The sequence below is a fragment of the Leptidea sinapis genome, chromosome 18 (genome assembly GCF_905404315.1).
Source record: "Leptidea sinapis chromosome 18, ilLepSina1.1, whole genome shotgun sequence".
NCBI classification, from domain to species: domain Eukaryota; kingdom Metazoa; phylum Arthropoda; class Insecta; order Lepidoptera; family Pieridae; genus Leptidea; species Leptidea sinapis.
The window spans coordinates 9,993,250-10,005,749 of record NC_066282.1 but is presented as its reverse complement, the minus strand read 5'-3'; the positions used below and the strand labels follow the sequence as shown (position 1 = coordinate 10,005,749).

At 33.8% G+C, this 12,500-nt stretch overlaps 1 protein-coding gene across 1 annotated transcript in view; it reads left to right on the top strand.

Annotated features, from left to right (window-relative positions):
* Positions 1 to 12,500, top strand: part of LOC126969597 (uncharacterized) — a 67,087-nt gene that overhangs the window by 49,199 nt on the left and 5,388 nt on the right. Inside the window, exons 4-6 of the mRNA XM_050815140.1 lie at positions 3,928 to 4,005; positions 9,422 to 9,559; positions 11,822 to 11,918. Of these exons, the coding sequence (XP_050671097.1) occupies positions 3,928 to 4,005; positions 9,422 to 9,559; positions 11,822 to 11,918 (313 nt within the window). The remainder of the gene's footprint in view (positions 1 to 3,927; positions 4,006 to 9,421; positions 9,560 to 11,821; positions 11,919 to 12,500) is intronic.

The following is a 12,500-nucleotide window of genomic DNA, read 5'->3' as shown; positions in this document are numbered from 1 at the left end:
CATCAACATAGTGATTACAATGAGTAATGATAGCATATAGTATCGATTAATGTCTGGTATCTATATCTACTCATTTTCAACAAAACTTTACTAAAAATACTTAATTCAATTTCGAACTACTTTAAAGGTAGTAAAATTACCTTCAGTGAGCAATAAAATTCTACACATTGATATAATAATATTGTGCGTAATGGATTTTATTGCTTTGAAATCTGAGTGTTTATTAATATTTGAACGGGTTATTCGAAATTGATTGCTCATAATAAAATCTGAACTTATTGCAATCATAAAAGTTATATAATTTTAGTAAGGGTATGTGATTCTTAAATCATAGATCTATTATTTTAAATATTGAGGTATTTATAAAAGCACTGTTTTATGTGTTAAGATAATTATACGATTATTTTTTTGATGATTAGTTTTTTTTTATCATTACTTATAATAAAACCAAGCTTGTGTAGGTGCATAGAGTTGTTGAAGAGTTCAAGGTTCATTATTTTTAAAAGCGAACTGCTAGGAGGATTTTGACAACCCTAAAACAGTCTCTTGACACAAACTGGGTGAAGTCTGAACTTTTTCACAAAAATTAAGCTTTATCAATTTGTTATGTTTTAAAGTGATAACTCTCACTTCTGGGATTAATTACACAAATAAAACTGAAATCAAAATTTTATGAGCGTTGTTTAGATTTGTAAGAGCGATATCTCAAGTTAGTTTCCTAATATGCAAATATTGGGATTAAGCAGGTTATTAACGGTAAAGTAGATCCCGTAGATGAAACCACAACCTGAGAGTTGAACAAAGTATACAAGATTTTATGAACAATACGTCAGTTGGCTCAGTTGGAAAGAGCGCTCGCACAGAACGTGAGAGGTCGCGGGTTCAAGTCCTACAACATTCATAAAATTTTGTTTTCAGATTTTTTTCAGTTTATTTGTGTTACTTTATCACTCCTTCAATAAAAACTCCCTACCAAACCATTACTGATACAGGATGATAGCCACGTTGCATTTTTCGATGATTTGTGGAGCTAAGAGTAAGTTTTCATTAGCGAAAGGGATATTTCTGTACTTTTCACTCGCATATGGATCGCGTAGGGTATTCTCAGCGGTCACTCGCTCATGACTGAAGATCGTGGTCATCGTTTGTTGAGGTTATTGGTGCTAATACAATATCTTACGCCTCCATAAGTGCCTGTTCATTGCATCTCTGACAACGGAGCAGAACTTAGTCGAGGGTGGGCCTTTCACTTTTTTCATGAAAATTAGGGACGATCAAGACGTTCAGCTGATGGTAACTGATACGCCTTGCCCATTACAATGCAGTGCCGCTCAGGATTCTTGAAAAGCCCAAAATTCTGAACGGCACTACAATTGAAGCTTGAGACATAAGATGTTAAGTCTCATTTGACCAGTAATTTGACTAGCTAAGGCGGCCCTCAGACCGAAACACAGTAATGCTTACACATTACTGCTTCATGGCAGAAATAGGCGCCGTTGTGGTAACCATATTCTAGCCGGCATCCTGTGCAAAGGAGCATCCAACTGGTAAATTGTCTTAACTTGATCACTCCATTTGGTTGGAACCATCCACGAGCTCGTTTGCCTGCAGTGTACCCAACGATCAGCTTTTTAAAGCTGTCCTCATTTTGTGACTAAAATAATAGGTGAGAATTATTTTCTGACAGATTGTAGAGAGGCGGGTTCGGACACGAAGCTTAAAAGACCACCGACTTCCACTAAAAATTAAAAGACTTTTTTGTGGTAGTCGGATTTGTAAAGAAGGTCGGAGAAAAAACAGTAGAACGTTTAAAATAATTTATATTGCAAAACAACGTTTGCCGGGTCAGTTAGAAGATTAATAATTTTAATTGTACAAATGATTTGAGTTTTCTTTAGTGTTAATTAATAATAAATTAACTAAGATTTTGGCGAGACAGCACGTCCTGAGGATGCCTCGTGTAGAGGCGAAACACGTGTCGGATTGTTTAAAAACAAGTAATGGCGGAATTAACACCAAAGAAAACTCAAATCATTTGTGTAATTATGGATTTCCGCAAAGTAACGCCTACTTCAATAAATTTTTATTGTATTTATGGTTCACTATTTTAGCGATGATGACTTACACATGAAAATTAAACATATGCTGCAGCGGATTTTTTTAAAGATTATTTAAGATTAGATACGACTCAAATTTCCGCATTTACCACTAATAAAACCCCATTTGTCGTATCACCGCTCCTCGATAACACTTCCTTTAAAACCTCACCTAGTATCGGAATACTGGATCTCGAAATGTCATGCAATTACCAATTCCGCGATCATCTGGAGGGCAAGGCCAAATTGGCTTCGAAGAAGTTGGTTGTCATAAATAGAGCACGACAATACTTCAAGCCAGCCCACATTCTAGCGCTCTAAAAAGCGCAGGTCCGGCCACATATGGGGTATTGCTGTTATCTCTGATCTGGTGTACCCCAGTTTCAGCTCGATTCATTTGACCGCGTGCAACGCAGAGCAGCTCGAATCGTCGGGGACACAGTGCTCTGTGAACAGCTGGATCACTTGGTGTTGCTTAGAGACGTCATTTCATTGTGTGTCTTCTACCGTATTTATCATGGGGAGTGTTCTGAAGAGCTGTTTCACCTGATTCCTGCCGCCGAATTCCACCTTTGCAAGACATGCCACACATTAGGATATACTCCCCACGGCAGTCCTCCACAGTGAAGGTTTCAAGGAGATTTTTTCCTCGTTCTACAAAGCTTTAAAATGACCTTCCTTACGCATAAGGCATATATATCGTCCCGGAAACACTGCGGTGATGACATGGGTACCTTCACAAAAAGCGCGGCGGTGATCATTTAACACCAGGTCACCCATACGCTAGTTGATCCTCCTTTTACATAAAAATGAATAAACAATTAAATTATACATTATAATATTTATAACTCCAATGGTATTTGTGGTGCACCTATGAATAGCTCGCAGATTGCGGATTTTTTTTCCTACTTACTTGACACTTATCGTATTATTTTGGATTATTCACACTTATAAATTGCAGCCAATATGTTATTCTGATGTGTAAGATATATTATTGTAAAGTTTCATTAAAATCCATTTAGTAGTTTTTGCGTGAAAGAGAAACAAAAATACATCTTACATATTATATTCTCGCAAACTTTTGCATTTATAATATTAGTAGGACTACTAGTAAGTAGGATCTCGCAATTTGATATGAATGCAAAAAATTTACATCAATTTTAAATTTTTATTATTAAAATATTTATATAACTTACAATTAAGAAGAAATATACTGGTATCAGAAAATATAGTTTGAATAAAAAATATCGCTTTGTTGTGTTTTTTTATGGACAATGAAGAGTATGATGTCATCTCTATAAAATTATTTATTATAGCTGAGCCATATTTTCTATATTGAAGTGATAAATAATAATTGATTATTCAAACAAAACAAATCTTATAAGTATATTTACAATACTATGACTACATTAAATTAAAACTATCATTACGTGGAAGCGTACCGAGAATACTGGCAGCATTTCCACGTTGGATAGCTAGGCTGATACGTTAGCCGAAAAAGCTGCCAGCACTTGGGTTGCCAATAACCCTATTGAGGCGAAAAGGTAGTATTTTGTACATTCTTCGCGCCTCTGGGCCGCACGGGCCATGTGTCTCGACACCAAACGGCACAAAGATGTAAGACTCACTGAGACCAAAATATTTGCGATGTTTGCTATCCTTGGCAGTCGAACTTGGACATAAGAAGGAGCCAGAGTGTCGACGCAAGTCGCTTACCATACCAGCGCCCTTCCTCGTGCCCAAGCCACCAGCGTCATTCCATCAGGACGCTTGCCAGCGGGTAATACAATTTGGCTCTAAAGCAGCTGATATTATTATTGTTTTGTTTCAGATTGCACAAATTACTTGGCACAGCCTGCAATGAAAAACGGGAAGCCTGTAGACCCTGCTTATGATATTGATGTGGCAAGTAAGTTGGAAATATTAAAATAAGTGGATAAACTGAATTTCTCACATTGTTCATAAAAGAGTTCGCAAGAGTAGGCTTGTAATAAAAAGACGAAACTATAACAATTAGTTGTTTCATTTGACACAATAGTAATTGCTGCAATAAAATATTTGTACCTACCAACTATATATTATTGTACTCGAACAAAATAGTTAACTACCTATTTAAGCATACTAATATATGAATATATAGAAAATCACTCAAACCCAAAAATATATTTATTTTATGCATTACAATTATTAATTATTTGTTGCTTACTTTTTCACTGATAATTTCGTACTAGAATACAGATATGGTGACCAAATTATGACTGTTAATTTATTAAGCTATGTGACAATTAAATATGCTAGAATCACTGACCTCTATAATATACCACTGGACTGGCGGCTGTGAAAGGGCTTTTGTGTCCGTTTGATATTCGCCATTTTGGCGCTGTTGGCCATGTAGTGAGAGTCTGCGGTACTTAAACTAGTGATGACAACCTCAGCAAACATCGATAGATGGTGGGAAACTATTAAAAAAATGTGTACTTTATTACGTTGATTCTTGAAGTATAAATAACGCAAAAACGAACGAAATTAATTCAAAATGCAAAAATACTTCAGATTATTGTACGGTCCATCGCAGCCATTTGTATTATACGTCAAAATTAGTTCTCTGGACGCTCGCAAGTGGCGCTTCAAATAGGCACAAAAAGTAAGCTGTCAAACATATAGAATAGCCTGTCCATTGGTATTTATACAAGTCAGTGGCTAGAACACAATAATATTTAAAATTACTTTAATCTGTGGTATTCCCTACAAAGAAATAATGTACATTCTAGTTCCGGGAGGATAAAAAAAAATACAAATATAAATAGTATCACAACAACCTACTTTTACCTCAATTATGGTACGTTTGAATACACAGACAATAAAAAAAAGTTTGAGTACTGATGAAGTAACTGAAACATTTAAATACATAAATGGGTGCACAAGAAAAGCACGTACGTACCATGAGTTGATAAAAAACATCTAATATTCATGTTCACGATCACAGAATAGTTTTAGGACCTAGATCTTTTACCTGTTCTATGCATACGATAATGCTAAAACTGATATCCAAGCCACTGCGTTTGACATACAAAAGTAATGCGTTGTGAACAATGGCGTTCAATACTTATAGATAACTAGCCTACCCGACAGACGTTGTTCTGTAGATAAAAAAAATACTGTTTTATAGGAATTTGCCAATAATATTTCCAAACATCAAGAATTATTTCGTAAAAAATGCTCCTTGTTGTTATAATGAAATTGTTTCACAGCAGAACTGTCAAACCGTGCGTCAATAAATTCTCTCATAGAAAATATGTCCATATAAAACAAATATTGGAAATAAAAAATAATTATGAGTCCCAAATCGAAATAAAAACTATCCTATCTCTCAAGTTCGACCAAACTGCACTCCATGAAGCAATCCCCATTAAAATCCGTTCATTAGCTTAGGAGTCCATCGTGGAAAAACAACGTGTCACGTAATATATATATATATTCAGATTTACCTCATACAAAAACAAAGCTGAAATATGGAACATGCAACAAATTACGTTATGTTAAGCTGTCAAAAATGTCTTTACAATGCCGCATTTACTCCAGTTGTATAAAATATTCTTGGTCAATAAGCAGCAATGTAAAATATTTATTGAAGTTATACTTCTTTTGGCGCGATGGAGAAAAATTATGAGAGTGAATTTTTACGATGCGCGCGCACACCGACACCTGAATTCTACATCGTGAAGTTAGTTCTAGGTGGTATGAAAATCGATAACTATGTTCAAGTTGTATATCCTAGTATTTTTATATTTAGAACACGTGTTTCGTAACAGTACAACTAAACAGTGTGAATAACACCAAAATATTATTTTGGTGTTTTTATTAAATCAATTTCATATACGACGGTGATAGTATTTACTAATAATTTATTAGTATATCTATATATATTGAATATTAGTGATAAATCTGATTTGAATAAACTGTTTTGAGTGCATTTATAGATTTGAGGTTAATTGTCGGTATGTATAATTTATTTACATCGTTAATTAAAAATTATTACATTATTATCTAAAAATATTTCTTTTTTCGTTTTGTTTTATTTCTGGTATTTAAACAAATTTTATGTATAAAAAAAAAAGTTATTTATTTTCTATACTTGTTGAAATTAACCTTAAAAGCTGAGTGTTTATACTATCTTTGATCTTAACTATTTATTAAAATTTGATTTATTTTTCCATACGCCAAAGAAGTATAACTTCTCACGCGTGTACATAAGTACCTACACACACTCTTTTTTTTATTTATTTCAGATTGGATTCGAATAACGACAAAAGTGTGCTTACATTGTCTTTAAGCACACTTTTGCTGTTCCACTAAAGACTGCGTATATATAGAAAGTTATTGTTTGTGAACGATTAACTACATACAAAATTCTTACAAAAATTGCTTACCTATTAACAGCATAAATTCAAATTCATCATAAAATTGATTATCTACTAATAGCATAAAGAACAATGGCGAAATTTTACCTGACTATAGGAATAACCGTCTAAGGTTAGGATAGTTACAAAAAAAAACGTAGATAAATTGACTTCGTAGATAAAATTGTATTGCAAAAGGAACCGGGGTAATAAATAAAATATTTATTTCATTTTCACAGTATATGCTGTCACGACTATGAAATCACATCCATTTTAGGTTAGATCAAGGAAAGCTATCTGTCAATATGACTGACAGCGATGAGCGAGTGATCAATGAGTTTCTAATTTCTGTCACCTATGATCTACCTAATGCTAATAATACCTATCAATTATATGAAGTTACCGCTGTTGTGTTGTTTTGTGCTTTCTTTATTTTAATAAGTAGTTTCTGTTTTACATGGCTTGGTTTTGGACTTGAATAATATCTTTCTCTCGTTTTAAACTCTGAACCTCATTTCAACCGGTAATGGTGGTGGAGGAAATCCTCCACCACCATTACCGGACTATAATATGCCCCACGATTTGGTCTAAGGTACGCTGTTTATATAACAATAAACAAAATAAAATATTTTGCTTGTTTAATTTACTGCTACCTACTTCTACAAAATAAGATCTTGGATTGAGAAAAAGACATTAGAAAACTAGGTACTTATTTTACCAGTTTTTTAAGATTATAAAAATGGAAGTACTTAGTTTAAAAGTCGACCCGAGCCTTAAATTCGGGCGTAGGTTACGCACACTTTAGAAGTACCTACGACTATGGATTGCGCATTTGACTTCCCTCTTATAAAATTACTTATAAAGCTATGGACAACCAACTCTGGTTTGTTGCAAATAAACTGTTATTACCATTGCATCAAGTAACAAGTTTCCATTTTATCATAATAATTATAATACCTACTCAGAGTTGTTGACCGTAGACAGTAGTACCGTAGACGTTAGTAATTAGGTAGGTATTTATTAACTTTTTGCCTATGGTTACTAGTTCCTATCCTTAAAGATTTTTGGAATTGGTCTTATTCAGTGTTATTGTTGTTGGTACATGTTAGTTGGAATATAATAGATAAGTATAATATATATATATAAGTTAGAACGGTAAAGTAATAAAAATAAAAACCTTACCTAAAAACTCAAACAAAATAATCATTAATTCTCCATTATCCCGGTTCCAAATTAAAAATGAATAATGTCAGTAGATGCAGAAAATTATAGAGAATTAATTAGTACACGTCAGTTCTTGAGACGCTTCCATTCAATTTCAAATATTTTGTAGTATGAAACTTCGCCATTGTTCTTTAAATTTAAGTATGCATTTTATTCAAAATAAGATTTAAAATCACTTACTGATCTTTAAAATTTACCAATTCCAAATAGTTGCGTCTGACCTAAGAACAAACGGGCTGAAGAAACTCAGCGGGCTTTTTTTTTTTTTTCAAATTTTGTTACTATATAATAAGTATACAATTTGGTGAGGTTACAATTTTCAAAACGATATTGGATTGTTTTTGATGGCATTTTACGAAAGTGCGGGTCACCTGGTGTTAAGTGATCACCGCTGCCCACATTCTCTTGCGACACCTGAGTAATCACGGGAGCGTTGCCTGCCTTTAAGGAAGGTGTCTGTGATCTCTTTTTGAAGGTACCCATGTCGTATCGTCCCGGAAATACCGCACAAGGAAGCTCATTCCACAGCTTTGTAGTACGTGGAACAAAGCTCATTGAAAACCGCACTGAGGAGGACCGCCGCACATGGTGGGGATGATATCCTAACTTGTGGCGTGTCGTGCGAAGGTGGAATTCGGTGGCAGGAATCAGGTGAAACAGCTCCTTGCAACACTCCTCGTTATAAATTTTTCCGTATTTCTGGTGGGGTTAAATCTATGAATTGTTCATCTTCTGCACTAAAACTTGACATTTTTACAATTATTTACCATACAGCAACAAATGCGATACAAAATATGAAAATTAGTGGAAATGGCGCGCAAGTTTTTTTTTGCACGCGCCACATGTAAGGTAATTACATAATATACCTAGCCTACTTTCTAAATTATAATTTTAGTGACAAAATGCATATATTCATTACATTATTATGAATTATTAATATTTTGATAATAATAATTGTTTTTAGGTATTAATTAGGTCATTCATTTATTCCAAAAATGTAAATGTATTTTCAGCGACATATAACCACTTTGTTATTACAAAAAAAAAATATTACCTGGTTGAATTGAAAATGCTCTTTTTACTCATACACTTTGCAGTTAGGTTTTAGAATATTGACACTAGTTAGGTACTAACTGAACTTTGTAGGGATAATTCTATTATGCTGTGTTGTATTATTATGCAAGGGCTTATGGCCCTAAGTACGATGTAATAAGGCTCACTTTACGAGCAAGTGTGCTGGAAAATTTATTATTAAAAAGCCTGAGGGTGTTCGCTTCATTCCCAGTCTGTGGTATCATTAAGAATGTAATTTATGTTATAGTAACCTTATCCACAAAACTGTTTTCTAACAATTTTTTTGGCTGTTGTAACACATTTGTTTTGTACATTTTTTTAGATATTCGATGCAATAAGATTTTTTATGACAATAAGGGACGAGACGAGCAGGACGTTCGGCTGATGGTAATTGATACGCCCAGCCCATTACAATGCAGTGCTGCTCAGAATTTTTGGGATTCTCATCACATTCACAATTGCGCTCATCACCTTGAGATATAAGATGTTAAGTTTCATTTGCCCAGTACTTTCACTAGTGACGGCGCCCTTCAGACCGAAACACAATAATGCTTACACATTGCAATAGGATGTTTATTATTAACCTTTGATTAATTTTCTATTTTCTAAAGTCTTCAACCATTGCAGACTACGTCCGCACCATGATATCTTTTGGTATCATAAGTCTATTCGTGATGGCGATGGGATGTGGCTTCTCGACTTACACGTTTAGAAATCCGAGGTACATGTTCAAACGCCTTGCAGCGGGAATACATTTTATAAGCAGTAAGTTAAATAATATAAAGTTATGGTGATTTTCCTTTTAAAAATAAATTGAAGAAAAGATAAAAATGTTTAAAGTAAACTGAAAAATTTGCGAAGATATTTTCGGATACGTCGGATCTGAGAATAACTTTTGGATTTTATAGGTTCATTTATACATTTTTATCAATAACAATGAGTATAGCTAAACAAAGGCTGAACTCATTGAATTTACCATTTTTCGTTTTATTTTTTAATGCTTTCTTTGGTTTAATATTAACAACAAAAAATATTATAATAGTTAATTGGGCGTAGTTCCTGAATAACGTTCCAAGACACAAACATCACTCTTTAAGGAATTCGCGTTTAAATTTTAATAAATATTAGTATATTCCATACGTGTGGGTTGCACTACTAAGTCATGATGTCATTTTAAGAGTGACAGTAGCGTTGCCATTTTTGTCAGTCCGTTAATTTGAATCACGTGACTAGTTTTGTGTACTTAACTCAGTTTCGACATGATTGTGGTTTGGAATGTTTTTCTGGAATTAAGTTCAATTCATGACGTGTAGATACTTCGCTTCTTATGGCAACGTTTTTGAAGTGAAAGAATTTTCTTTGAACAAACATAAATGCATATAATATACTCAAATCGCTTTCCGTGTCTCCAGGTTTTTTTGAGTAGGAATACGTGGAGGAAACTAGTTGTAATACTAAATAGTAGGGGTTAAAGTATGAAATTGTCATTTTATTGTAATAGGCACTACGAAGTGACTTTGGGGACTGCTAATGATTGCACCGTGCGATTTTGGTTTAAGCCCTTTCGTGATGGAAACTTTGATTTGAAGAACGAACCACGTGGAAAACCGCTCACACAGGTGAATAACAATGAATTGAAAGAGATGGTGGATGCCGATCCAAGCCAAACTACCCAGGAATTTGCGTCATGGTTTAACGTTACCTTACCTACAATATTGACTCATTTGCGTCAAATGAATAAAATAAAAAAATATGAAAAATGGGTACCTTCGTAAGGTAGGTTTGACTGATCTGCAGAAAGAAACGCGTGTTGAAACTTGTTTTGCCTTGTTGAATCGATACAGGAATGAAGGAATATTGGATCAATTTGTGACATGCGATGAAAAGTGGATACGATATCCGTAAGCGAAAAATGCAAGGCTAGCCCAGGTCAAACGCTGCAGCAGGGTACTAAGGCAAAGCTTACCAATAAAACGGTAATGGTAACCGTTTGGTGGTAACCCTCCGTATTTATCAGACCTTGCTCCAACGGACTACTATTTTTTTCGTCATTTGGACAATTTTCTACGTGATAAAAAGTTTTCTTCTCAGCAGGCAGTACAAAATGCTTTCACACAGTTTGTCGAATCTAGATCACTATAGTTCTATCGCAAAGGCATAAATGAATGTATAGATAATAATGGTAATTATTTTGATTAAATAAATATGTTCAATTAAAAAAAAAAGATTTTCAGCACAAATCGGCAATTTCATACTTTAACCCCTAATACTTCTGCGGTCCTCCGAAGCTTTTAAAAACTCAAAAGTTCCTAAATCAAACCAGTCTAAGGACACGTCTGTGTAAGCCTTATTTCTTAATTTAATTTACATGTTACTTAAATACTACTATATACTTCTCATTAACTTTGATTAAACTCATGATTCGATTGATGAGTATTAAGGTAAAAAGGCCTGAATTACATTGATATCACTGTGGACATTGGTCTTTGTTTTCTCTTTATATAAAGTGTATCGTTTTATTTTAAGTGATTCTACTTGTTATTACGTCAGTGTTACCGTCGCTTAACATGACATTTTTTTTATGACAATAAGAGACGAGACGAGCAGGACGTTCAGCTGATGGTAATGGATACGCCCTGCCCATTACAATGCAGCGTTGCTCAGGATTCTTGAAAAACCCAAATTCTGAGCGGCACTATAACTGCGCTCGTCACCTTGAGACATAAGATGTTAAGTCTCATTTGCCCAGTAATTTCACTAGCTACGGCGCCCTTCAGACCTAAACACAGTTATGCTATTCGATGTTTATATAGTTTGATAAAATAAATACTATAATACATTGAACGATTTAAATGATGAAATATTTGTTATAAAGATTAACGTGATATATTCCCTTCAGTGGGAATTCAAATTTCATGGTTTATTTTCGTACGATTATTTGGGACACTATACAAATTTTACAAATGCCAGACTTTTTTATGTACAACATAAATCTACCTTGATTTAATTAAGATTTTTATTCAACAGCGTCCTGCACTTTTGTGGTTGTTCAAGTGACCATGTCAACAGTTGACCATATGAAGAAAAATTTAAAATATATTTATCCAGAACATGCCTACCACTAGTAAGTATTGATTTGTTTATCAATATAGTACATTCAGGTATCTGTATGTGTATTTATATATAGCTTTGTAGATTTTACATAGTAGGGTAGGGTAGGTCATAGGGTATGCCCAAAAAGCTTTAATTAGCTAAAGCATTTTATTAAAATCATTCATTTATTACGTTCCTTTGACGAGCATCAGTAAATTTACAAAATACTTTTTGAAAAGCAAAATCCCTGAGTAACCATAAATCAAACTACGACCTAGTAAGTAAGATCTTTGGATTTATCATATTAAAAACATTAAATATGTTTTAGTAAAATACTTTTTTGAAAATTTCTGCTATAGTCCACGCTAGTTCAAGGGTTGTAATTAATATACATTTGCCATTAAATAGAAAGTACTAACACTTCGAGAAATTCTAAATATAATTATTGAAATTGTGAACGAGATTTATAATGAGGAAATAGATACGCCACGTACCGTCGAGAGTTAATTGACTAATTTATTTTAATGATTCAACTGGTATGTTAGTAGGTAATATCTAGGAGTGCTGCTATCAAGCATAACTTATCTCGACAAATTATTTCTGATATTTCATA